A 26,920-nucleotide genomic window follows, 5' to 3' on the forward strand; every position below is an offset into this window, starting at 1 on the left:
TATACACTACAACATCATCCAAATATGCTGCAGAAAACTCTGACACATCTCTCAACACTTGATCCATTAAACGTTGAAACGTCGCTGGCGCCCCCTGGAGCCCAAATGGCATGACTTTAAATTGGTACATACCAAAAGGCGTTTTGAAGGCCATCAGTTCTCTTGCCTCTTGTGCCAAAACTTGCCAGTAGCCTTTACACAAATCCAACGTTGTGATGTAGCTTGCTGAACCGACTTTCTCCAGTAGATCGTCCACTCTAGGCATTGGGTATGGATCAAGTTAGAGACACCATTTAAATATCTGAAATCTATGCAAAATCTCAGAGATCCATCTTTCTTTGGTACCAGCACAATTGGGCTGCACCACTCACTGCTAGACTCTTCAATGATACCCAAATCCATCATCAACTTTATTTCTTTTTCCAGCACTGGAACCAATCGCTCTGGAATGCGATAACTCTTTTGACGACTCGGTGCATCTTGTTTCAACTGAATCCTGTGTTTAACCAGTGATGTAAATCCTGGAACTTCTCTGAAGAGCTGAGGGTCCAAGAGAGGTTTGATTTCTTCCTGCTCAGTTGGAGACAGATGAGAAATATCAACCAGAGCACAGTCAGACATGTTGGTAGGAAAGAATTTTTCAGTCACCTCCTCATCCTCAACCGCTCTCACAAATAACTCCTGATGCACAGGTTTCTTGGTGACTGTGGAACTCCTTCAACAAGTTAACATGAAAGGCTTGATGCTTCTTTATCCGTTCCGGCATATACAGTTCATAAACCACTTTACTCACTTGTTTGGTGATCTCATATGGTCCATGCCATTTTGTCAGCAGCTTGTTGTCACTGGTAGGCAGCAGTAACAGAACCTTCTGTCCTGGCAAAAAGACTCTGTCTCTGGCCTTCTGATCGTACCATGTGTTTTGATGTTGTTGAGCTGCTTTCATGTTGTCCTGTGCAAAAGATGTCATTTCCTGCAATCGCTCTCATGTTAATGACATATGCTGCAATGTTTTCACCCTCAGGTTTCGCATCTTCCCAGCAGTCTCTCAGTAGATCCAGCGGACCTCTCACTTGACGTCCATACAATAATTCAAAAGGTGAAAAACCTGTGGAGACTTGTGGAACCTCCCTGTAAGCAAATAACAGATACGGCAGCCACTGGTCCCAGTCGACACCCATGTCGGAGACAAACTTGCGTAGCATGTTTTTAAGAGTCTGATTGTATCTCTCCACTAGCCCGTCCGTTTGGGGGTGGTAAGGGGTGGTCTTAAGTCCCTTAATCCCTAGTAATTTGTAAACCTGCTGCAACAGTTTGGACAAAAAGTTTGTCCCACAATCTGTGAGAATTTCTCGGGGTATTCCTACTCTAGAAAAGAGCTGCAGGAGACAATTAGCAACATGTCGGGCCTTAATGGATCTAAGAGGAAAAGCTTCAGGATACCGTGTAGCATAGTCGCATATCACCAATATGTAACGGTGACCTGTAGTGCTTTTTCTAATGGGCCCACAATATCCATGCCTAGCCTTTCAAAAGGAGTGTCAATAATGGGCAGAGGTTGTAGCTGGCTCTTGCTACTCCTTTGCCTGAAGTCAACTGACATTTTTCACAGGAACTACAAATTTTGAAATCTGGGTATACATTCCTGGCCAAACAAAACGACTACTGATTCTGTTCAGTGTTTTGTAAAAAGCCATATGACCTGCCCACGGAATTGAATGACCCAATTCCATAACTTTGTGTCTAAACTGTTGTGGAAGAGCTAATGCTTCACAATGTCCTTTCTTCTGATACAAAATACCTCCTTTAGTAATGTAAACTGCATCTTCACGGAAGTCTACCTGGCGCTGATGAGTTTCCTCCTCCCTAGTTGCTTTCTCAAACCAAGGTTTTAGAGTAGGATCATCTCTCTGGAGTGCACCTAAATCTGAGGGAATGTCAAACTCAAACATATTATTTGGCTTAGACAGCTGTTCTATTCCTTCATTATTTGAGCCTTTGAACTTCTCTTTTCTTTTCTGAGCTTTTGACTTTTTAGTTTTTCCCTGCTCTGTTTCCAGAGACTCTCCAAAATAAGGAGTTCTTCCAACATCGCCTTTGAACTTTGAGCTCTTGTGACTACATTACATGGTTTCAATATTTCTGGTACATCGGATTTGAAACATGGACCTGGGGCATCTCTGTTGGTAAGTACTTGAGGCTCATAATCCGACTGATGAAGAAGGTCTAAGAGAGTGGGAATATCATTACCAAGTATAACTGAATATGGCAAAGAGGGAACTACAGCTACTTGTACCAGGTATGTTTGACCTCCCACTGTCAAATACACCTCTGCACTAGGGTAGACATGCTCATCTCCATGTATACAGCTTATTTTAACCCCCACCTCACTTAACTTTTCATCTGGGATTAAGCTTGCATGTACTAAAGACTGAAAACACCCAGAATCAAGCAATGCTTCTTCTTTCTTCCCATTAACTAGCACCGAAGCCGTACAAGCTTTTCTTTTTTCAACTTCAGTAGCCGCTCTTGGAATTGAACACATCAGTGATGGCTTTGATTTTAGGGCGGGACAAAAATGTTGCGTATGGCCAAAACCATTACAGTTGTAACATCTAATATCCTGACCTGACGACTTATGAAATGACTTTTTAACCTTAGCAGGTCGATGGGAAGGGAACTGCTTAAAACTAGAACCATTTCTAGCCTGACTTAGACCAGAGCCCTGTTCACCCCCAGTGGACTTACTTGGTTGGGCATAATGAGTCTCTTGGCCAGCATAGGTGCTCCAGCTCCCCCTCCTGGCTGATCTGAAGACTTCTGCAAGCGTAGCTGCTTCTTCTGCTGTCTTCGGGTCACGCTCACGTATCCAGACCTCCAATTCTGGATTAACCATCCTTAAAAACTGCTCCAGAATTATCTGCCCAGATATTTCTTGCTCAGTAGATTTATCAGGTTTGATCCATCTTGAAAACAAGTCTTTCAGTCGAACATAAAGTTCACGCGGCGTCTCACCTGATTCAATCTTTAGGCATCTGAAGCGGCGTCGATAAGTATCAGCAGTAATTTCATATTTTGCCAGAATTGCCTCTTTCAGTTTATCATAGTTCTGAGAGTCAGCAATATCCATTAGAACATAGGCTGTGCGGGCCTTTCCGGTCAACAGAGGGACCAGACGAATCGCCCACTCATCTCTGGACCAACGACACACCTGGGCCATCCTCTCGAACGTCGTCAGAAAATGCTCAATGTCGTCATCCGTCGATAAGGGAAGAAATTTTGGTTCAATTATGGACCTGGAACCATGAGCCACCTGAACATCACTACCATCTGATTCTTCTGCAGGTGCTTCAGATGTTGAAGGTTGATCCTGTGTGTCTGACTCATCCTGTTTTTCCAGTACCGCATTCACTTGCAGCTGCATTTGTTGAAACTGATGCTGCATACTTTTCCACCTCTGCTCCTGGCGGGAAAAATCTTTATCCATCTTCATGTCTCTAGCCACCTGAGACCGCATAATGGATTTCACCAACACCGCCAGTTCCTCCAACTTATCTTCAGGGTTGGTCGCTGCCATGGTTTCCATTTCAGAGGAAGCTCCAGCTGCTTCATCAGGCTCTCCCTCTTGGCCTGGCTTTTTACCACCTCTGGTCATCATCTTTGCACTGTGGCATGAATAGACGCACTTCTGACACCACTTGTAACAGGTTGGCCTTTTACGGCTGGATTTTTCAGTGCAGATTGATGATATCAAGCAGAGTTTAGGTGGAACAGCAGGTTTATTCCTCCCAGCATCACAAACAATGTCACACTCTTGGTCTTACAAACATCTCAATGTCTCAATACTCTCTCACAGGTGAAAATTGCAATCTTAAATAGTCCCAGCTGTGACAGTTAAAACAATCTGAAAATTCATAAGATAATCCCATCTTACCCTGTTCCCCTTAATTGAATAAAATACATTTTACTATAACCACATCAACTTCCTTTTTATAAATATTTTTTATGTTTTAACCTTACCCTTACTAAAACACCATAAAACAGTACACCATAAAACAATACACCCCTCTCCCATTTTTCTCAATGGTCTCTCCCAGGACCTATATCATTGTCCAGCCCCTTAGGACAATATTTGTCCAAACATCCTGAGAGGACACATAAAAAGACAGGTGAGTCACTATATTAGCACATTCCACACCTAATAAATTATGCACATCATTTATTTAGTTTTATCCACCAATAGCTCATTGCTCTGAGTATCAATTCTCCTCTCTTCACAGTTAACCACCTCCACTGGCCAATGAGGAGCAGCTGTGCAGAGCCCAGAACAAAGGCTACACACCAATCCCTAAAATACTCAATAAATACAATTAAAACTTCCTGAGTGCAAAATGTTAATTTATAGATCTATTTTAAAAGTGCAGTGCTAAATAAAGTGCATAGTGAGAAAGTGCAAATGTTTTTACAGTGCGATACAATACATTGAATAAATTAATTCAGTAATGAAGGCCTCTTCATTACAAAACACAATCATAGTATTGTCCTGATTTAAGGATGCTGTTGTTCACAGTGTGCAGTGATTCCTGTTCCATCACCAGCTGATGGCACTACATCCTAACATCTGCTTTGTTCTTTCTAATTAGAAATAGGGAAAGTTAAACAAAGATTTTCAATGAAGAAACTAAGGTTTTCACTGATGCAAGTTACCATGGCAACTTTGACTTGAAGCCGAAGGGAGAAGTAGATAAAATTGATCTGTCTGGCCGAAGTGGCCAAGTGGGAATATTTAAGGTGTAGACAAACTTTTCTGTAAACAAACTACCTTAGTTGAAATGTGACTGTGCTGTCAAACATATTGCTTTCAGGAAAAAAAACAGTATTTAGAAGCATGTTGAACAAGATTTTTTTTTTTATGACTGCAGGTCATTTTATGTTTATACTGAAAAACAGCAGCAGTCTGCATCCAAATGCTGTTCTCATTGGACCCTGGTTCCAGCAATCAGCCTCAGGATGCACCATGACCTTTTGGTGAGAAACATGTGACGTCTTTTCCCCTCTATAGACTGTTTTTCTTTCTTGTAATTGTACAACGTTCAACATTGTTCACGCTCATAGATCTCACTGTATCCAGGGATCAGTGTCTTCAGGTTTTCACCTTTCCTCCACCTATGTTTCTCTTTTCAATGCAATGCTGTCTTTTAGCGGTAGCTCATATTTTTTTAAAGGGTTCTGTGGAAACATTGAGTACTTAATGTCTTACCTGCAGAGTAGGAGATTATTTTATTGAATTTAGACTGGTCATTGTTTGACTAATTCCAAATCACATCTTACTCACTCAGTATATATTCAAAGAGAACCAAACAAGGACTTTAATGTTAATGTATTGGCATGTATGTGAAACTCTGAGATGATGGAACTAAAAGGATCATTTGCAATGTGAACTTTTTTTTTTTTAATCAAAAAAAATAATTTTAGTAGTCACACTTTTTCAATGTGTTGTACTGCTAAGCATAGACTTCAGCTGTATCTGCATCACAAACTGCAATTTATACAAATTTAGTTGGACCACAGTCATATTTTCCTGATTCTGGAAGGAAGCTGGAGTACTCAGGGAGAACCCATGCGAACTCGATGCCGAAAAACAGACTGAGATTTGGACCCTGGACCTTTTTGCTTCAAGGCAACAGTGAAGGCGTAACAATTAATATTACTAATAAAAAATCTTGAATAAATTGTAATAACTACCTATTTTGTTGGGGGATATTGTTTATTGAGTTCACTGAACCATTTCTGCTTTTTGCACTCTTACTTTTGAATCAGAGAGCTACTCTCCCAGGTAAAGCCTGTTTCAAAATATCCTCGCCTCGCCTTTTAATGCTTCTTTCACCTCACTGACTAAGGCCAGGATAAGATATGAATGTTAATAAATCATGTTCAGGCATTTTTATGGTCCCAAAACCTCATATTAAGTGACTGATTATGTTTTTCTGCCTAATGGTCATAGGAATTCTGGAAAATGAAAACCTGCACAGCTCACATTTGTTCACTACTCACGTATCATCACTGGGGATCATGGAGGGTGCATTATCATAGGATGAATCTGTAATTTAGAGTATCTCATACAAGCATATAATTTCATAGCTATATTATCTTACAATGTGCTCCTTTCCATGTCAGCATAAATTTATCAGCTGAATTTCAGATTCAATCTACTTCTTATCCCCACAGGCATTATAACTCAGGTGTATCTGTGGGGGCTGCTGACATATACCTCCGATTCAAAGGAGTTCAAAACAAAACTGTCATATGGACGACCCTGTATGATCAAGGGAGACGGTGGAACCGGGTCACCATTCAGCTGGGGCGCATCACTCAGCCCTTCCAGATTGCTTTGGCTAAAATTAGCCTCGGCGTGTTCGATGGAGTCTCCGCGTTTGATGATGTCTCCTTCAAGAATTGTTCGATGCCGCCTGCAGTGGCTGTGTGCCCCGAGCACACGCATTTCCACTGCTTACACACCAAAGCATGTGTGGAGCACCTGCAGCTCTGTGACCTTGTGGATGACTGTGGGGATGGATCAGATGAAGAAGGATGTTGTGAGTGTCTCAATTTCTTGAAATAAGAACAATAAGAACGAGAATAGGCTGAAGAATATGATACCTTATGACTTCGCTTGTTTTGCCAATCTTAAATGTTTCAGATCAACAAACAAACCTAAATATCAGACACAGATGAACTGAGTGAAGACAAAATGCAAATTTTAAAATCACACTTTCATTTAGAAATGGAAAAAGCCATCCCCGCCAGTCTGACCATACATATATGAGAAGGTAATTGCTTAAATAACTAAAAATAAAACCTCACTGACAATATGTAGTTGGCTAACACTAGGCAAAGGCAAAAGCACCCATATAAAAAAACTAAATCATAGAACAGCATCACTTCAGCCAATTAAGATGAGAATTAATGATCCAATCATAAAGAAAGAGATTGATCAAAATGACTTATGGGAGAGTCCCAAGGCAGAAAACCTTGACTAAGAAGAAAACAAAGATCACTTTGCATTTCCTTAAAACATTCTGATGACCTGTATATTTTGGGAAATACTTTGTTTAATGATACAAAAGTGGACATTTTTAGGACAAATGATTGTGTCACATCTGGGGTGGATCTGGAAACTAAGACACTAACATAAGTAAACAGCAAAGACACAAGCTAATAAAGAATCAGGAAATTCGGACCTAAGAGTAAATAATAAGGACTGCAACTCACAATGCAAATCAACGACCACAACAGTTAACTAGGAATCTTAAACCTAAGGAATAAACTGGACGTGAAAAGACAGACAAAAATAAAGCAAAACACAAGACCAAAGTCCCAAAGTGTATGACCAAAGTAGCTCTATTTGCTGAAATCATCTTTGTCTGCGTTTGATGATTGGAAACATTTCACAGCAATGGATTGTATTTGAATTTTTTCCCTTTTGATTACATTTTCAGCAATGTCTTGAAAGTTTGAATGTAGTATCATAGACACACTATCTAAAATCAAATGCTTTTCTTACCTCATCAGGGCAAACTTTAAATTGTTAAAGTTTGCAATTTCAGATCTTCTCAGTCTTATTGGTTTTCACAGCTCCAGAAATTCAGTGTGACTTTGAAGATGGACTGTGCAACTGGAAGCAGGAAACGAGTGGAGGAGATGTTTTTAACTGGACACGCATCCAGGGCCCAACTCCAACCCGAAACACAGGCCCGTGGAAGGACCATACCCTGGGAAACACCTCTGGTCATTACCTCTACATTGAGTCTTCCCTCCCCCAGGAGTTCAAGGACACAGCTGTGCTGCTGAGCCCAGTATTTGAACCTACCTACCAGCCTGGCAAGGACCCAGCTTGGTCCCCCCACCACCGCTGTGCCTTTCGCCTCCATTATTGCATGTTTGGATCGCATGTGTTCAGCCTCGCGGTTTACATGAGGACAACCACGACAGGCCGTGGCGTGCTCCTCTGGGCAAAATATGGAAACCAAGGAAACCTCTGGCACAGGAAGACTATGTACCTACATAGTGTGCAGCCTTTCCAGGTATGTGCTCAATATTTTGTACATTCTGGTTTGTTCAAACCTAGGACCATCTTGTTGAAAAGCAACAGCAAAAGCAACTTTAACCCTAATCATCCAGCCCCAACCCCATGATGCATTGCGGGAATTCTCTTGGCAGCTTAGATATAAACGATAGGTACTTCATGGCACCGCAACACTGATGTTACTATACTTTGAATATGTTATGCAGTCTCCCTTTGAGTGCATAAACCAGCTAAAGCCACAAGTTAAACTTCTTCTGGCAATGAAACAGTTCCACAAATACTCATCTCCACCATGTCCTGTTAAGACTGGACATGTCTGTATGTCTGTAATTGAACAAATTTACCTCAACTTTAATTTAAAAATTTCAGTTCACTTCTTTTCATTATGTACCTAAACGAACTGTTTTACTGCAGCTTCTAGGCAGCTGAGGTGACACCTTGAATTTTTTTTTTTTTATTTATTGCCACCAGTTACAGTGTGCACATTAATTTGTGGACTTAAATTTTTTAAGCCATTCACAGTGTCAAAGATTACAACTAACCAAATACATACACAAGAATGCATACTGAACATCTAATGTAGAAGAAGAGTCTTGAACATTCTTATTCCTACATGCAAAAGCCATGTAAGAATAAATATGTCCTACATGGACTTCAGATCCAAGAATGTCTTATTAGACTACTATTCACTTCTCTTAAAGGTGAGAAGTGAATTATATGTTGTAAAATTACATTTCACTACTGTAGATGTCTAAAAGTACTTCATACATTTGAAGTCCTTGAGACATTTTGTTGACTGTCTAGATTAATAACTTTAATCACATCTGACTGTGAATCATTCTGACTGTGAATCATTTGGAGTCACCTGGCAGTCACAGACAAACCTGAGTTCAGGGTAAACACAGATCTGTAGCAACCAGCAGCAAATCTCTAGTGAAACAAAGAGTCCATATTTACAAATGCATTCCAGCACTGCATGATGAAGATCCATTTAATTGCTTTAGTGCTCAGCATCGATCACTGGAGATGGATGTTCTGTTGTCATCACTCATGAGTGATTTCAATTTGACAGGCAGTTAAAGACTTTTCCTGGGCCGTGTCACTGGAACAGGAGCTCCATTTGTTAATTTAATTGAGTGCAGACAGGGAAACGTTTAAATTATTGACACTGATTAATTTAATTCTGGCAGAGAGGGATCTGCCTGTATGCACAGTGAAAAGAAGAGAACAACATTCAAGGACAAAAACAGAAGCTAAAAGTGAGCTCCCAATTGGAAATATATTCATGAGTATTCAAAGTTATTATGATAACATTAAAAAAAAAGAAACAATAGCTCTTAATGGTGTAACCTGTAACAATGATGTGATATTTTTGAAGAATGGTTGTATAGTACCTGCAGGGATTTTAGTAACAGCTGAGATGTGTTTTTATGATCTATCCATAAAACAATTAGCAAGAACTAATATCAATTAATATTATAACCTATTATGCTTCAGTAATTTTTCCCGTTTTTAGATTTTAATTGAAGGCACAGTTGGAGATGATTTTGAAGGAGACATTGCGATCGATGACCTTTCCTTCCTGGACTGTCAGCTGTTTCATGGTAAACCTTCATCACATAAGATAAGCCCAGGGCAGCAGAGCTTCACTGTTTTATTTAATCCCCTGTCTTATATTGCAGGAGAGCTACCTTCTCTGATCACCCCACCACTGACCACTCCAGCCCCGACGGTCATACCCAACAATTGCCCCACGGGGCAGTTTGTGTGTGGAACACATGGGGAGTGTGTTTTACTCAGCCAAGTGTGTGACTTCAAGCAGGACTGCTCTGATGGATCAGATGAAACAAACTGCGGTAAATGGTTGTAGTTTTTACTACGGTACCTATTATTCCACCCTTTTCTGATTTTTTCCTAGTTGCTTGCCTTTCTCTCTTTCAGTGAAGGAAAGATGCGATTTTGAAGGTGGTGTTTCTTGCGGCTGGACTGTTGTTAGTCCTTCTTTCAGTGTGAACCATGTGTTTCGCTGGGCAGCCGACCAGGGGGAAAGCAGTCACAACGGAGAGCAAAACCACCGTCCAACTAATGACCACACTCTGTGAGAGCCAGACTTAAATATTCCTATCCGTTTAAAACACGTTAGTTGATTGACAAAACAAATTAGTCGAACAAAAAGGAGTGTCACTGCCGTTGTAAGAATATAGGCATGCTTTTCTTTTTAAATCATAAATGAACTATGATTAACAACAATTTTAGATTTTTTGGCAGAAAGACCGCAAATAAAAATCAGTGCCTTTTTGCTTCAGGTCAACAGTTGCTTCCAACTGCCCCACTTTGCAGCCAGTGATTGGTGTTACTAGGAATAATTGTAACAAATGATGAATTGTAGAAATTGTCAAATAGAGTGATTGTTTTACAGATTGTTGCAAAACAATTGAGAAATGTGCAAAGCACTTTTGGGGACAAAATGGCAAAAGCACCGTAAATGTTAATTCGATTGATTTTTCAATAACATAATTATTGTTATTCTGTATTGTTCCTTCTGTAGTAACAGCCCTAAGGGTTGGTATATGTATGCAGACAGCTCAAACGGCGGCTATGGTCAGTTCTCTGATCTCCAAACACCAGTCATCTCCTCCACTGCTCCACAGTGTACCCTCATATTCTGGTACCACATGAATGGATTCACTGTGGGAACCCTGCAAGTAAATACCCCAGTGAAACTTTGAGTTGAAATGAATGTCCCATCAGAACCATGTTAAGAGATTGTTTATCTCTTCTATAGGTGCTGCTCAGACACAAAAACATCACCCATGTGGTTTGGTCTCAGACTGGTAACCAAGGCAACAGATGGAAACGAGCTGAAGTGTTTTTGGGTTTATTAAATGACTTTCAGGTCTGCTGACTATTTTTGCACCCAAGATCTTGTAATGTGTGACATACTCAGGTTCCAAGCAATTACATATATGTTCTGCTTACTTACCATGTTTAATCTATCTGACAGCTACAAAGAATTCTGATTTATTTTGAAATGCTCATTTATCTTCTTCTACATTGCAAACATTTGCACAGATCATGATTCATCTTGAAAGCTAAGTTATCAGACATCTTTTTTACACTGGTGTTAAAAATGTCCACAAAATGCTTATCTGCAAGTCGTCATCTTCTAAGCAGATAATTGTGTTGTGCACCATCGAAGCTGGTATTGCTATTAGATAATATTATCGGAAGACAGTTAACATTTAGCAATAAAATTATTAATGAATAAATTATTTCTCAAGGAACCCACTGGAAATTTGGAATAACAGGTCTTTACTACCCTGTTTCTCTTTATTCAACATTCCTGATAATTACACAAACTTGAATTATTCTCCAACAGGTAGTGTTCAGGGCGAAACGAGGGATCAGCTACATGGGGGATGTAGTGATAGATGATGTCAGCTTCCAGGATTGCCACCCCGTTCTTCCGTCCGGCCAGCCGTGCACATCAGAGGAGTTTGCCTGTGCAAACAGCCACTGCATCCCACAGGACAATTTGTGTGACTTCATCAACCACTGCGGGGATAATTCAGATGAGGACCCTTTCATCTGCAGTGAGACCTTACGTTTGTTATCTGTGAGGAAAGATTAATTCCGAAGTCATGTGAAAACCTATGTTGATATCTCTTTTCCTCTTGTTGTCTTTCAGAGGGCTTTAGTGGACACTGCAATTTTGAGTTTGACCTCTGCTCTTGGCGCCAGTGCCGACAGGACGACTTTGACTGGCTGATCAAAGTAGGCAGCACCCCAACTCTTGGAACGGGCCCGTCCAGTGACCACACCTTGAGAGATCCCACTGGACACTACCTCTACCTGGAGAGCTCATTCCCTCAGGCAGTGGGTGATGCCGCTCGTGTGATTGGACCCCTACTGAGCAGAAGGAGTTCACAGTGCAAGGTGAGTCCACATTTGTAGTACAGATTCTCAAATTATGTTTGAAATCAGATGGTCATTCAAATATGTTTTTTAAAGAAGTCACAATAAGCAGCTTAAACTCAATGCTAACATCGAAAGAAAATGCATTCATAGAGTAAAATTTGTGTAACATGAGCTGTCTCCATATTTTAGAAGGTGCTTTTTTCTACTTCTACTTATTGCCTTTATTTAATACTTAAATACAATCATTATCATTGATAATCTATTACAGAGCTGTCTCTTTCCACTTTGACTTGGACTAATAAAATTTTGAAAACACGTTCTCCCAAACTTTGCTCAAAAATGATAAATCGGAGATTGATGTGTTATAAAGCACCTACAATCTCATGTGAGATTTCTGGGGTGAAATAGCATAAGAATGACAATAAAAAATTTGCTGATGTATTTAGCAAATACATCACTCTGTGCCAGCAACTGTTGGCCTCCATCAGGGCTGATTTCTTGATTGACTGCCCTTCTGGCTCTGTGTCGAGTACACCTTATCACCAACCTGACCTGTCAATCCATCATAAAGACAGCGAGAAGGCAGGAATGAAAATGAAGGAAAAATGAAACAGGGGAGTGAAGAGGAGAGAAAGTGGCTTATTTTTCTATGAAGTAGACAGCAGGAGATGCGTCCTTTGAAAATGCCTCAATTTTCAAAGGACGCCCATAAAGCATCTGTGTTTCAAATCTGAATCTTGGAGAAATACATTATTTTTTGTGTCATTAAAGAAGTAAGTTGGAAAAAGGGCCGATATAAAAACAATCAGTTACCTTAGTTAAAATATCTCCATTTTTGAAGAAATTAGCCAGAAGACATTACAAGAAATTAATTGTAATCAGACAAAGTATTATAAAAAAATGCTGTCTTGCAGTTAAGAGATAGAAAAAAAAAATCAAAAATCTACGACACTAAAATTCAAAAGGATGCATTGTAAACACAGAAATAAATATAAAATATGTCTTAATAAAATCTGAAATAAATGACAAGTATAAACAGTTTTGGTTTTCTTCTATATTATTTGTCTTTTCTTTTATAATTAAATTTGATTTATAAATGATGACAAAAAATTGACATTTGGATTTACCCCTTTCTTTTTTTTAAACACAGAAAAATGTTGCATTAAAAAAGAAATTGTTTATATTAACTGTAAATACATACATCGACAGATTTGTATTTGTTGCTCTCATTGAAAGGAAAGTCACGTTTTATTTAAGTTGTTTAATAAAAATCATTTATATGAGTCAGATTCAGTAAAAAATGTTAAGAAACTCTAAATATTGTGATGAAATCTAAAACAAAGTGTCGGCATGACAGACACAAATTTACAGCAACATAAAACGTGTTGAAATTACAAAAATATGTTAAGGATGCATTCACTTCTTGACAGATTTACTGTTTTTCTGGGTAGATGCGTTTCTACTATCACATGTCTGGAGACGGTATTGGAACCCTCAGTGTTTTCACTAAAACTGAGGAACGCCTTCACCTCCTGCTGAACCTGTCTGGAGATCAGGGCAACTACTGGCAAATGAAGGAACTCCAGCTGAGCTCCTCTGCAGACTTCCAAGTGGTGTTTGAAGGGAATGTGGGGCGCAGCGAAAAGGGAGACATCTGTCTGGACGATATCACCTTCTCTCCAGGATGCCTCCTCTCCCCGTCAGAGTTGGTAATAGACAGCACTCCTGTTCCTGCTCCTCCAACAGGTAAAGTTCACTTCAAAATACATAAAAATTTACATGCAGCCTTTTCTTTTTTGAAACTACATTTAAAAAAAAAGACACAGAGGGGACTTAGATTGAAAAATCTTATCTCATGATCAATGAAATGAATGATTTCGGCCTTCAGAGTTTCTCTCAGGTGTGATTCCTGACAGTGCTTTTGAATTGGATTAGCAGATTATCTTTTCCCATTTTCGAGTTGCCAGGGTAATGCTGTCTCAACTACACAATTGCTAGGAGTGTCAGTCTAAATCAGTCGTTTCTGCCTCACAAACTGTCCATAGTGCAGCAGCTCATTTAAAGTGTGGCAACATGCAGTGGATTGCAAAAGTATTCTTATGCATAAAACTTTGAAACTTTTTATTATTCATTGAAGCCACAGATATGAATACATTTTGGGCGATTAATGTAAATGATCGGCACAAAGTAACGCATTATTAAAAAGAAAATAGATATATCTCTTTATGTAAAATAAAAGGTTGTAGAATAACTTCCAAGTATTTGAGTTTTGTACATTGAGATTCTGAATATTTTCACTATCTTGGAGGGCATCTGTTAACAGAAAATTTCAGGTCTTTCCAGAGCTGATTCTCTGTCCCAGTCTGAAGTTTTCTGAAGCTTCTAACAGACTTTTTTTTATCGGATAGCCCCCTATGTACCTCAAACAATCAACTCTGATTGTTTGAACTAAAAACAATGTTGTGGCAGAATCATGATTCTGTCACTATTAAAGATTATGGTAGGGATGGCATGTCCCATGTTTTTTAAATACATGGAGACTAAAAAGGTTTAGTTGTTAGACAATGTTGTGCTACACACTGAGTTATGTGGCAGACATACTTTTATAAACCTTAGACTTGTTAAAATAGTCAGAAATATTTTTTGAGGTAGTGGCTGCCCTTAGAGCAGTTACTTGATATATAGAAGAGTTACTGTGGGAACAGAACCAGAAGCTCTATAAAATCCGGTGAGACACTGGGTGTGTGTGATGTCTCCAGGTAACAGCTGTGACCTTTGACCACTTCTTAACAACAGAAAACTGCAGTCCTTACAGGTGACACGTTAGTTTTGATATATTGAGTCAACAGTGCACCATCCATTCCCTAAAAGCATAACAATAAAATATTTGCTGCTGTTGCTCAGTCTTCTTCTGAACTACTTCGCTGTTTGCATGCCTTGACGAAGATCACATTTTCATTTAATAGCTGCACATTTAGTTTCCTTAAGGACAGATATTCAATCTAATACCACATTTTAAAAATTTGTGCTAACGTAATAAAGATATCACAAGAGCCCAATTAAAACTTTTATTCTGGTTTTAGGAACAGTCACAATTCTCTGTAGATGTGAGCTGTTCTAATCAGCTTTGCCAGGGAAATTTTGGCAGTCAGAGAATTATAACTGCTGGGAAATTCCCACAAGTAACAATGTGGTTTCTTCAATCGTTATAAAACAATTTGTAAAGTTTTGTTGGGAAATATCATCAAAGCAGTGTAAATTAATCTTTTCACACTCTGTGTCTCAGTCCTGTGTAAGTTCTCCAACATTACTCGCATGTTTTATGAGGGAACCTTTATAACAACACCAGCAGATTTATTGCCTGTGCCAATTTAGCTACAAAGGGATTATTAAATGTGTTTCCCAGCTCTTGTTTTCAAGATGAGCAAAAATAATTTGTGGGGTTTATAAATGCTAAAGATTGAAACTTTAATGCTGTCAGTGTTTTTTGGTCGTTTTCTTGTTTTTCAGTAGTACTCTCATTTATACCTAGAACAGTATTGACGGCTTTATGTTAATTTGGGTAATTACAAAAGTGTCAGATCCAGAGTTTATTGCCTCACTCTGTAATGAGCTGCATGTTTTTAGCAAAGGGGTTTTCTCTGTCTTCAGAATGGCCACAACATCACTGGCTATTTAAAGAGTTCACGCAGCAGTAGTGAACTCTTACATATGAGAAAAATGTTTTTTTACATATTTGTCAGAATTGTCACTATATTGCGACAGTATAATATCACAATATTTTTCTTGACTTTGTCCAATAAGGTTATGCTAAGATGAAAGGTGAATCTATTTGATCACTTTTTATACATTTTGGTAATAAAATTGGAGGATATACTAGGTAAAGAAAAGAAATACAAAGAGTGTAATAAAGAAAACATCAGTTAAAGACTGAACTGGAGCTAAAATCCATGGCCTTCTCAGTAATTGAGTAGCCAGCAGGGAGTAGAGTTGTGGCTGAATCCAGCTCTTTCTCTCTGTGTGTTGGCAGGGTGTACAGTAATACTGATGAGACAAGAGGCAGCAGGAACTGTAATTACAGACTATCACTCCTCAGGGGCTTTTTCTGCCACAGCTTCAATTTATATACCATCACATGATTCAGCGCTCAGGTTGACTGCACCCCACAGTTTCTGTGTTTGTGCTCATAATAATACAGACACTTTATGGATGATTAAAATGTTATACGACTTTCATGATTAACATGCAAATTTGTTTAGTCATGTATGCATACACTGGAGGATGTCTGTGTGCATATAGTTAATGTGACACTAAGAGAAAATTGAGAAAATTTGAAGCAAGCAATATAGCACACCAAGTGTTTTACAAATTCTTTGTTTAGGCCGTTACCAGTTTGTTAAAACAGACTGCAGTGGTCTCTGTCTAATCAAACTGCTGGAAGCATTTTATTACATTTGCTGATAATTGGAAGAAGACCATCAGGAGAAGTTGCGGTGGTGTGTTTCTCCTACTGTCCTTTTTTCTCTGGCATACTCTAAAAGAAAGCATTTGTTGTAATATGAGTATTTTTTTACAAGAAGTTTTCTAATAGTGTTTTCAAAAGTATGTATGCTTAATTTAAACTTACATAAAAGAATTGTGGTGAAAATATGATCTCAGTTGCTTATTCTGACACCACTTAATATAACCTAGAAAAACCATTTGCTTTTAAAAGTAATTTAAATGACAATAAAAAGACTTATGGAGGCTGTGAGAGTTGCACCCATGCCAGTGGTAAAACATGGTGGTGGCAGCATCATCCTGTGGAATATGCATTTAATTCACAACAGGGTAATCGATTAAAAAATTGAGCCAAAAACAAATAGTTTGAGACAGTTTATCTTCCAGTAGGACATTGACTCCAGAGTTTCAATGGAGAATCTGGCAACATTTGTTCATAAACACTCCAATCTGACTGACTGAAGATAGTTTTGAAACTAAGAATTGACTAACATCTGAGTCTTTTCATGTGCAACGTTTGTAGAGGCCTACCCCAAGCTGCCCAGTTCATAGGTCGGATAAATATGATTGAAAATCCTTTGGGTAATCAGTTTATTTTATAGGATTTGGTTACCTTTTTTGTTTAAAATGTAGAGTTCAATTAAAATCCATCCACTAGGGGAGGGTTTGTCACCCAGGATGTCTGATCCAATCATTACCCTTAAGGTATTCATATAGAAATATGATTCTAATACCTTTTTTTTTTTTGCATGAGTTACACTAAAAGAGTGGTGACTGATGAAGAAGATGTCTGAGTGAACTCCCTGGACAAATATGATTTTTCTCTAATTTAATTCCCCTCACAGGTTCTGTGGGCAGGGGACAGTCAGGAGTCAGGAGCTGTCTCTTCCTGGCTTCCTGTGTTTCTTTTGTTGGGTCACATTGCTTCTGGTTCTGTGCACCTCAAGAGGAACAAAGGATTAGGAAGGACTTATACCCCTTTTTCTCCTTTAATTACAGAGACCACCCTTCTTCCTTTCTAACACTTCCCCCACTCTAAGGCTAAGCGCTGACCCTGCTGGAATGTTTGGCTGCAAAAGAAGCAGATCCCCCACAACTGTCCCCTTCCAAGTATCGCCATCAATGATACAGTGATTTGAGCTTAAAACCCCATGCTCCTGTGTCCTTTTTAAGCTTCTTAAGGAAGCTACAGCTCTGTGTGCAGAGGGGTGTCCTTAAGGGTTTACTGCACTGCTGGGAAGCATTTAATCTTGTGAAACGCATAAAGTTGCTTCTTTAGAGTCCAGATTTTTCAATTTCTTTTCCAAACTCTTAGATGTGAAGTTTGACAGTTTAAACAGTGGACATTTTAACTACAGTTACAGAAATTGCTGTCTGTTGCAAGATTGCCTGCAACAGACAGACAATCTGTCTGTTTTATATTTGTCATTTTGCAAATGGCAAATAGAAAAAAGGAAACAGCTTGTCTTGTGTTACATTATTTTATGACCTTTTAAGTCAGGGTTGAAATTAAACCACATGAAATGTATTCCGTTGTGTTGTTCTCAAGGTTGTTGATGTAAAACTCATTATTCTACTGAATATAAACTTCAACTGGTTGAGTTTCATTCCCCGACTGCTATGTGGATTCTACCACTCTGCATTTAAAAACAAACAATAAAATTAAATATCTTGCATGCAGGCAGAAATAGACTATTTTGCTCCTCACATCTAATACTGGCACAAAATGTCTTTAGTTAGATCAGACTGACCCAAAAATATGAACACATGAAACTGTTGAATTGTCTTGTCTTCTTTTCCAGGGTTCTGTCCTCCAGGGGCTTCAGTTTGTGGAAAAGGGAGCTGTTATACTCCAGAGCAGATATGTGACTTCACTGACGATTGCGGCGATGGTACGGATGAGGAGGACTGTGGCACCTCCTGCTCGTTTGAGAACGGTCGCTGTGGCTGGAAGAGTTCGCTGGCTGATAACTTCGACTGGGCTCTCGGTACCGGATCTGTTCAAAGCATACGGCCACCGTATGATCACACGCTGATGGATGAAAACGGTATGTGGTTCCATTTGTTAGAGCCAGATTATTGTTTTAGATTTACAAAAATAAATTTGCTGTTCTCTGGTGATGTATCTTTACAGTTTGATTCAAATCACAAAGTCAAGCAATGAGCTTTTTCACAGTATGTGAATTTTCTGGAAATGGAAACCTGGATTATTGATTCAGAGCTAAAATTTAATTAAAAAGGTGCATTATAATAACCCAAATGAAGAGTAAATCTTACTATCTGGTTCTTTGTAATTCAAAAGTAACATACAGCTGATGCTTGCATTTCAGCTTGTATTTTTTCCAAATTAGTTTGTTTTATCTCAAAATGTAATTTTTAAAATGATTTTAACCACAAAGAAACTTGTGTTACAAATGCAATTGGTGTACTTTTAGCCAAGTTTCTGACTCATGCAAAATAACTTATGAGACAAGTAGAAAGGTGGTGAAGAAGAAGAGACTTTAGGTTGCCAGGCATGGAGTTACTGACAGCCAGGTAATTTGTGAAATCATTGTTAATGTAGTCCTGGGTGTAATTGTAACTGACTGAAAGTGAAAGATTTGCACAATCAAATAAAAGAAAGTGATGATCACTTTTACTCCTGCAAAGCAATAAAGCAGAAAAAATGCCCTTTGAATCATTCAAGGCACAGATGAAACTGTAATTTGAAGCAGTGCACAGATGTTTTTCAGAGAGAAAGATGTTGCTCCCAGATGCTTTCTTTTCATTTGAATTCAGCTGTTAAAACATTTCTTCCTTCTCTATGGATTTCCCTTAACAAAATAACCTTGAGTCACCCTCATTAAAGGGTGTGTTCATGTTGCGCAGTGACCCTTAGCCCTCAATCCCCCCACCGTTTCAGTCTCCTTGACCTTGCTACAATTTTTGCAGTGGCTGTAATAGATTCTAAAAATCTCACCTTGTTACTTTTCTCCTTCATCTTGTCTTGTCTTCTCTTCCCTTCCAGGTCACTTTATCTATCTGGAAGCCACCCCAGTGGGACTCAAAGGCGACAAAGCCCATATAAGGAGTTCTGTTTGGAAAGAGTCAAGCGCTGTCTGCAAGCTGTCTTTCTGGTACTACCTTTCCCATAAGGCAACAGGGACCATTCGGTTGCTGATCAAGGTAGAGCGAGTTTTGATTGAGACAAGAAGGAAGAAATTTATTAATTTCACCCACTGCCAGTCATGATTACCATGGTTACACTAAGCCAGCGGAGTCTATCTTTAATCATTTAAATATTCACCCTGTGTTCAAAGTAAATTGGTAAAGTGCTGGGAGGATGGTATATCATCTTTTCACCAGTGTTTGATCAATGGATGTTGGAGAGAAATGCATGAAGTTGAAGATCCTCTCCTATGCCCATAACAAACCCAAACCCAACATTTGAAAAAAGTCAATCTCTGCTTGTTCTCAAGGTTTAATGATTGTTAATTCATATCAAAGTGTGCTGTTTTACTCTGCTGTTTTACTACTAGTATTGTTTTTGAGCAAAACGTTTCTCTGACAAGAAAGTCTATTGTTTTATTCTGTTTTTAAAGTTATTTTTGTGTCTTCTCTGTCAGCATAAAAAATCAATAACTTCTCCTTTGAAATTGTTAACCTGAATGTTTTTCCTAACATTATTAGCTGCAGCAGCCAACTTGAATGAAGATACCTATCTGGTATCTGGTATTTCTGGACTTCCTTCACTTCTATCCAGACCATGCATATAATTACCCTTAATGGAGTTTTCAGATCTGAACAACTTGGTGTGTGCAAGAAAACTGAAGGCAGAAAAGGTCTTAGAACTAAACTGCCATGACAGGCAGTTAAAGTAGACATCAAAAATAATATTTTGGGCGCTACAGCAGGGCACTGCAGTTAAACACTCATGAGTTAAACCCACAATGCATGTTAATTGATACTTGCTTCTAACCACTCTTGCTATTTTTTTTTGTATTACTTAATTACTTTCTGTCTCTTATGATTTTATTATTTTTTTGTTTTTTACATATTTGTCAACTTTGTCTAATGAAATACGTAAAAATATAAGTCTGAGTTTGACAGAAAACCAGAAGTTAAAAAAAAATATTAATGTCTTTTAAAAGCTATACCTATTTTATATTTTAATTATATTAATTAATATGTTTTCTTTTAAAATCTAGCTGTTTTAAACCCTTTATGCAATTGATTATTCCTTAAAGCATAATGTGGTAGAATATTAGAAATTTAAATGATGGGATTTAATACTTATTGCATCAGGTCTTATGGCTCTCATTATTGATTATGTGACTCCATGAGAAGCAGGAGATGATGAATGCCTGCGGACCATTGTACATCTGTTCCTCTCTTGCATATTGATGGAAAAAGGTAGATCTAACCTTTCCTTTGGATATTAAAACAAGCCAGTAAATCGTGTGGGTGAACGTGGAAAGTTTAGAAATGAGCATTAATTAGTCAAGCTGCTGTGTGTGTAGGTGGGGGGATCAGATTTCAGTGTAACTTTAAGTCCTTATATTTGGCATTAGGTGAATGTGTGACCTTGCAGGTTCAACCCCATTAACACTTACAGAATATTGCATTGTGCTTTCATGTGTAACTTTACTGCACATTTATGGCCTTCATAATTCACTGGCTTGTAACTGCAGCATGAATACAAACTTACACACACACACTTTTTATAGCAATAAAGCCTACATGTAAGCATTGCAGGTGGGTCCCCTGTGAAATTTGCTAAGTGCTCAGTTTGTTACACCAGACCTCTGGTTTGCTCTTAATCGTCATTCGTCATTAAGTGCCAAAGCCGATGTCATGGAGTAAAATGGAAATATCGGCTGAATATAAAGAAAAAGGGAGGGAGACTCTGCAGATAAAAGACTATTGTCTCTTGTAAATTCCGATCACTGGGAAATTACTTTGTTTAATGGTGCCATAATTCAGATTCTGCTGTTCAGCATTTAGATTTTTCTGGCATTTTGTGCCTTTTTATTTTTGCACTGGCTTTTGTATTTTGTTCTGTTACACAAAAGACATGAGATACAAGCAATTAAATTCATACGTTTGGCATTCACTCAGGGATAAATAAATAAAACTAAAAAAACAAGTAAGCAAAAAGAGTAGCCTGATGTTGATGCAATATGTTGAAGATCATGTGATCAGACTATGTTGTGCCAATTCAAGAACTGGTGTGAAAATTATTTTAGCATAGTTTAAATATGCCAGCTAACAAAATCTCCAATTAAGTAAAATGAAGATAATACCTCAACTGTTTTTTTTTTGCTACTTACCTACATGATGGCCAGAAAAAAAAGAGTTCAGCTTTTTGCTCGTCTTTGCCTTGTGGTTCCAATGTGACAAAGTACAAAAAAACATTGAGTATGAATACTTTAACTAGGCACTGTATCAACTCATAATCTCATATCTTGTCCTTCATCTGAAAATCTCATTTGAATCTTCAAGGAATCTGCAATTCAGTGAAATATTGCACAGCAATGGTATATTTCTTTTGCACATTTACATCGTTTTAGATGTTTTTTGTGGGCTGACATTACAGAGAACCAAACATTTGTCAGCCAACACCAAGAGAGTATTCTCTCCCCACAATATATGCTACATGACAACACTGATCAATAAAACATGTTCTGACCTGAAACAAAAATCTATCCTTACCCTAAGAGGGAAAAAAGTAAGGTAGCGTCTTCTTGTTTTGTGATTGTTTCATTTGGTCAAGAAGCACAATGTTCATTCAGAAAAACAGCTGCCAGCAGTTCAGTAAAATTAAAGAGGCCATGAATATAAATTAGATTTTAGCTCATTGGTGACCACATTTTAATGTCAGTGAAATAGGCATTTAATAGAGTGACAACTTTGTGTCTTTGTTTCCACATATTGCAACATATTTTCACTATGTTTAAAAATTTTAAACCATTTTTAAAATTGGTTAAAAAATCTTTAAACCAATTTTGTGATTGCACTGTCCTAACTGAAAGCTCGGAGGTAAAGACTCAAAGCAATCAAATGATTGCCTCGACTGACATGCCAAACAGGCATTAAGTGAGCGGTATCATGGTATTCTCGTCCGTTGCTCTATAGGGCTATTTTTATAGATTGAGCTGTTACTCCCTGACATAAATCTCAATAAGTCCTGCTGTAACTCTACCTATTAATCTGTGCTCTACTCTCGCCATAACAAGATTATTTCAAGTCAGGGTTTCAGAGCAGAGGGGACAAGCCTCACCCAAGGGTGCATTTTAATATGCTTTCAAGCTGCAGAGTAGAGTGTGACTTTGCTTGTCCTCTGTGGGGGTTTTATTCAGCATATTAGACCAGAACTTGTCTCACTGCAGTTGAGCCTCTGGTCACCTCTTGCAACTTCAGATTCAGCAAGTGTAAAATCATGTTTTATTATTATTTTTTAACTCTTAGAGTGTTTCTGTCTGCAGTCGTTAAACATTTTGCTCTGCTGAAACTGATTCTCTATTCTAAAGCATGTTATTCTCCCCCATCAGTATTACTGATGGTGTTCTATTTTTATTTGGATTGTGGTTTTATTTTTATTTTAGCACTCAATGACTTTTAATAGATTTTATTATTCAATACTTCTTGATCGTGTGGAATGGGATGTCTGGTTTTTCCTTTCAGAGGCAATCTAAAGTTCTTACCTTATATGCAATCAATTCCCAAGTAGAAAAAAATTAAGCCTCGTGGCACAACTAAAGTACTATATAAATAATTTTTAAAAAATATTCACAATTTTCTGGGCACTTCCTGGAAATTAGTAAGTACAATAAGAGGATCAGTATCATTTCTATATTGGCCTATATACAGACTGATTACGTTAATCAATTTTATTTTCATGTGCATTAAGAAGCCAATAAAAATGACTATTTCAAAATGAATTAAGCTCTATGACTCACAATGGTGTTATATACAAATTTAATATAGCATAAAAGCCTTTTTACTCCCTCTTTATTGACTCTCAGTTTCGTAAGTCCAGAGGTCAGAACAGTCTATCATAAAACACGTGTTTGCAAGTGTCACTGATGCTGTTTATGCTTACAGAGAACTGCATCCATATAACCTATATCAAAGTCACATTAGCAGTTTCAAAGCTGCATTAACCACGATTTAGTGCTTGAGCTGTAGCATCATGGGAAAAATCTGAGTAGACTTCCAGAAAAATAAAGTCTAACTCGTATTTAATATGTTCCATATGTGGTATGAAGCAAATTCGTTGACATAACCCGGAGCATTTTTTTAGTCTAAAAAGTTCCTTGTGAGGCATTGAACTTATTACAGCCATGTTATGTTAATGAGACTTGAATAACTTAGATGAAGTTCACTGTTTCCCAGCAGCTGTCAGTCCAAAACTTACTTTTAGCTCATTTTTCCTCTGTAATATCCCCTATGAACTTATGACTCAGAGTTTTGAAGGATGAAGTTATGTCAGTAATCACTGGAGCAGCTTTGAAACCTCTTGTTAAAACCAGAGCAGAATGTGAAACGCTACCACATGGTGTATCCTTTGTCATTTCTGCTCTGCAGACAGAGAACAGCTTAATTGAGATGTGGAATAAAACGGGACATCAGGGAAACCAGTGGATCCAAGCAGTGGTGCCCCTTAGGAACCTCAGGAACTTTGAAGTGATTTTCGAGGGGATTCGCTCCAGAGACGTGAGCGGAGGAGCTGCCCTGGATGACCTGGAGTACATCGACTGTGCTCCGAGTAAGTAATGAGTGTCAACTGTTTGTAAAATATCTCAGACAGCCCCAAATATTCCATCTGCTGAGATCTTCTGGGATGATGACCTTTTTTGTCCAGTTTTTCAAAGGTACATTTTATAAAAATGACAATAGAAAGATAAAAAAAAAAATTTTAAAAAATGTTTTTAAGCTTTCTGGCAGTGAGAGTAACATATTGAAAATATTTTAACTTTTGCCATTTGAACTGGAAAATGGACAAGAGATTTCTTTGGGGGCGCCTGGCAAAGTGATCAGGGTGACTATGTTTTAGCACCTCAAGAAATGGGGTTATGTCTGCTAAAAGCATAACTTCTAGACGACTTTAACACGAGGGGAAGTGCTTCACTTCTGAATGTGTGGAAAAGTTTGATTCATTGTTATTTCTTACACACTGTAAAAAGTCAGAAAAGTCCAAACACTCATCTGAAATATAAACTGTAAGATAATTTGTGGCTTTTTATCACAAATTATGAGAGCAATGCATTTTAAGAACATCTGGGTGAACAAGTTTAGACTAATGGTGGATTTCATTAAATTCACACAGGATGGACATGAGAGAAATGCAGTTGAAACCATATATGTACATAGAAAAAAGAGACATTATCTTTTATTCCCTATTAAATCAGAGAAACTTTGCCCGTTAAAGGCTGGAGATTACAATGGGTGTTATGTGATACTGTTTCCATGTAATTGTTTGTTTTTTATCTACTTGGAAATTGCACATAAGAACTAACCAGTGTGGTGGAGGTCCACAGTTCTCCTCTTATCATGGCTCTCCACACTCACCAAAATTGCTATAAGTCATAGTAATCTGAGTGTATATCAAATTTGAAGTACGTAATTTTAAGAAGTTTTCTCTTTCATCATCTGGAATTTAGCCAACATCCACAACCTAAAACATTAAGTCCACTTTACTATCAGACAGTAAGAAAGAACTGGCTGTCTTTTTGTTTAAAGCTTTCAAGTGCCATGTTTCAATTGTTTACGCATCCACCAACAGTTTCAGAAAATGGTTCTACATCATCTTTTATTTCAAGGTGAAACCCCTTTAATTTCCCGTCAGTAAACACGAAGTGACTGTAGCTGGTAGTTTCTCTCTCATTGGATTGAGAAAATGAACAATTGAACTGGCCATGTTGGCAAATATTTTTGGAATGGCAGATTTCAAGCTCATCATTTCAAAAAAATACAGGTATATCTGAAAGAAGGTCCAAATGGCCCTCAAAAAATGTGATTAAATTTCTGAGAATGTTAAGAAAAAACCCAAAAACCACAAAACTTTAGCATCTGCCATTATAAGCGGCAATATAATCCACAATGATCTGAGTTTTCTATCAGTAAGGAATGAGAAAAGGCAGACTTTCCTGAAAAGGTAGGACAAATGACGTGGAAACTTTAAAATAAAAAAATTATATTAAGAAAAGAATAAGTTATATAATTTTCTCGCCCTTTTTAATTTAAAAGTACATTTTCTAATCTTTGTAAGTGAACATATTTAATGACTGTTCCAGCTGACAGTTTTTGGAATGAAGTGCATTCTGGAAAACTGAAGAGCTGGTGAGCATTGAAGGGAAGGATTTTTCAGTGCGAACGTTTGCTGTCAGGCTACGGTAGATGTTTGTGTCTGAGACAGATGCTCCACATTAAACTGGACCTGACATCATGCTGGACAACATCCTGCTCTATCAAGGCCATTTCTCTCTGAAGCGCACAGACATAAACACACTTATGGGGGGAGGAATAAATTCTGACCTCTGGTTCAGTTGAGACATGCATCAAAACACACAGAGAGGAGTGTATGCAAAGACTGACAAGCAGACAATCTGTCTGTCCAAAACCAAATTACTCAAACACACAAGTGTTTCCATCAACATCAAATGGAAGCTGGAATGGTTTTTCAGTTTACTCTGTGATGGGTTTATCCCTGCTGACCTCCAGGAAGTTTAACCCCACCATCATGGTTTTCATTAAATGCTCTATGTTTGAAGTTTAACAGCTCACAAACTGGGGAGTATAGTGCAGATTTGCCATTTTTTTCTTCACCCAGTGTCCGCATGCAGTTTTCAAAAGTACAAAATGTGATTCCACTGTTTTGCGAGTCTGGATACGAGTGAAAAAACAAAATAATGTGGAAAAGAAAGAACCAAAACAAGTCTTGTTATTTTCTTCCATTGTTCTTTTCCTTCCTTACTTCCTTTGTTCCTTTCTTTCATTTTTCTTTTTGCCTTTTTTTCTTTCTTTCTTTCTTTCTTTTTTTTTTTTTTTTTTTTTTTTTTTTTTTTTTTCTTTCTTTCTTTCTTTCTTTTTTTTTTTTCTTTCTTTTTTCTTTTTTTTTTCTTTTTTTTTTTTCTTTCTTTTTTTTTCTTTCTTTCTTTCTTTCTTTCTTTCTTTCTTTCTTTCTTTCATGTTTAACACGTATGTTTCAGGTACTGTGGAGCCAGGTAGTTGTCCTGCATTCACAGACTTTGTGTGTGAGAGCGGCCATTGCATAGAGTCCCACCTGGTGTGTGATAACAAGCCCGACTGTGCTGATGAATCAGATGAGAAGGACTGTGGTAAGTGATAAGAGGAAATTATTTTATTTGGTGGTGAGAATGAGTCCATCAGAGCAAAGAAAGATGACTGTTTTTATTACTTGTTTCTCACTTTTCT

General features: G+C 38.0%; 1 protein-coding gene across 1 annotated transcript in view; it reads left to right on the forward strand.

Annotated features, from left to right (window-relative positions):
- Positions 1-26,920, forward strand: part of malrd1 (MAM and LDL receptor class A domain containing 1) — a 46,522-nt gene that overhangs the window by 8,573 nt on the left and 11,029 nt on the right. Inside the window, exons 8-22 of the mRNA XM_055037367.1 lie at positions 4,923-5,028; positions 6,229-6,596; positions 7,636-8,084; positions 9,603-9,690; positions 9,769-9,942; positions 10,028-10,184; positions 10,635-10,791; positions 10,872-10,982; positions 11,466-11,679; positions 11,775-12,022; positions 13,456-13,750; positions 18,307-18,552; positions 19,512-19,669; positions 24,071-24,251; positions 26,695-26,823. Coding sequence (XP_054893342.1) covers positions 4,923-5,028; positions 6,229-6,596; positions 7,636-8,084; positions 9,603-9,690; positions 9,769-9,942; positions 10,028-10,184; positions 10,635-10,791; positions 10,872-10,982; positions 11,466-11,679; positions 11,775-12,022; positions 13,456-13,750; positions 18,307-18,552; positions 19,512-19,669; positions 24,071-24,251; positions 26,695-26,823 — 3,081 coding nt within the window. The remainder of the gene's footprint in view (positions 1-4,922; positions 5,029-6,228; positions 6,597-7,635; positions 8,085-9,602; positions 9,691-9,768; positions 9,943-10,027; positions 10,185-10,634; positions 10,792-10,871; positions 10,983-11,465; positions 11,680-11,774; positions 12,023-13,455; positions 13,751-18,306; positions 18,553-19,511; positions 19,670-24,070; positions 24,252-26,694; positions 26,824-26,920) is intronic.

The sequence above is a fragment of the Poeciliopsis prolifica genome, unplaced genomic scaffold (genome assembly GCF_027474105.1).
Source record: "Poeciliopsis prolifica strain line A6 unplaced genomic scaffold, Auburn_PproV2 SCAFFOLD012, whole genome shotgun sequence".
In the NCBI taxonomy this organism is placed as follows: domain Eukaryota; kingdom Metazoa; phylum Chordata; class Actinopteri; order Cyprinodontiformes; family Poeciliidae; genus Poeciliopsis; species Poeciliopsis prolifica.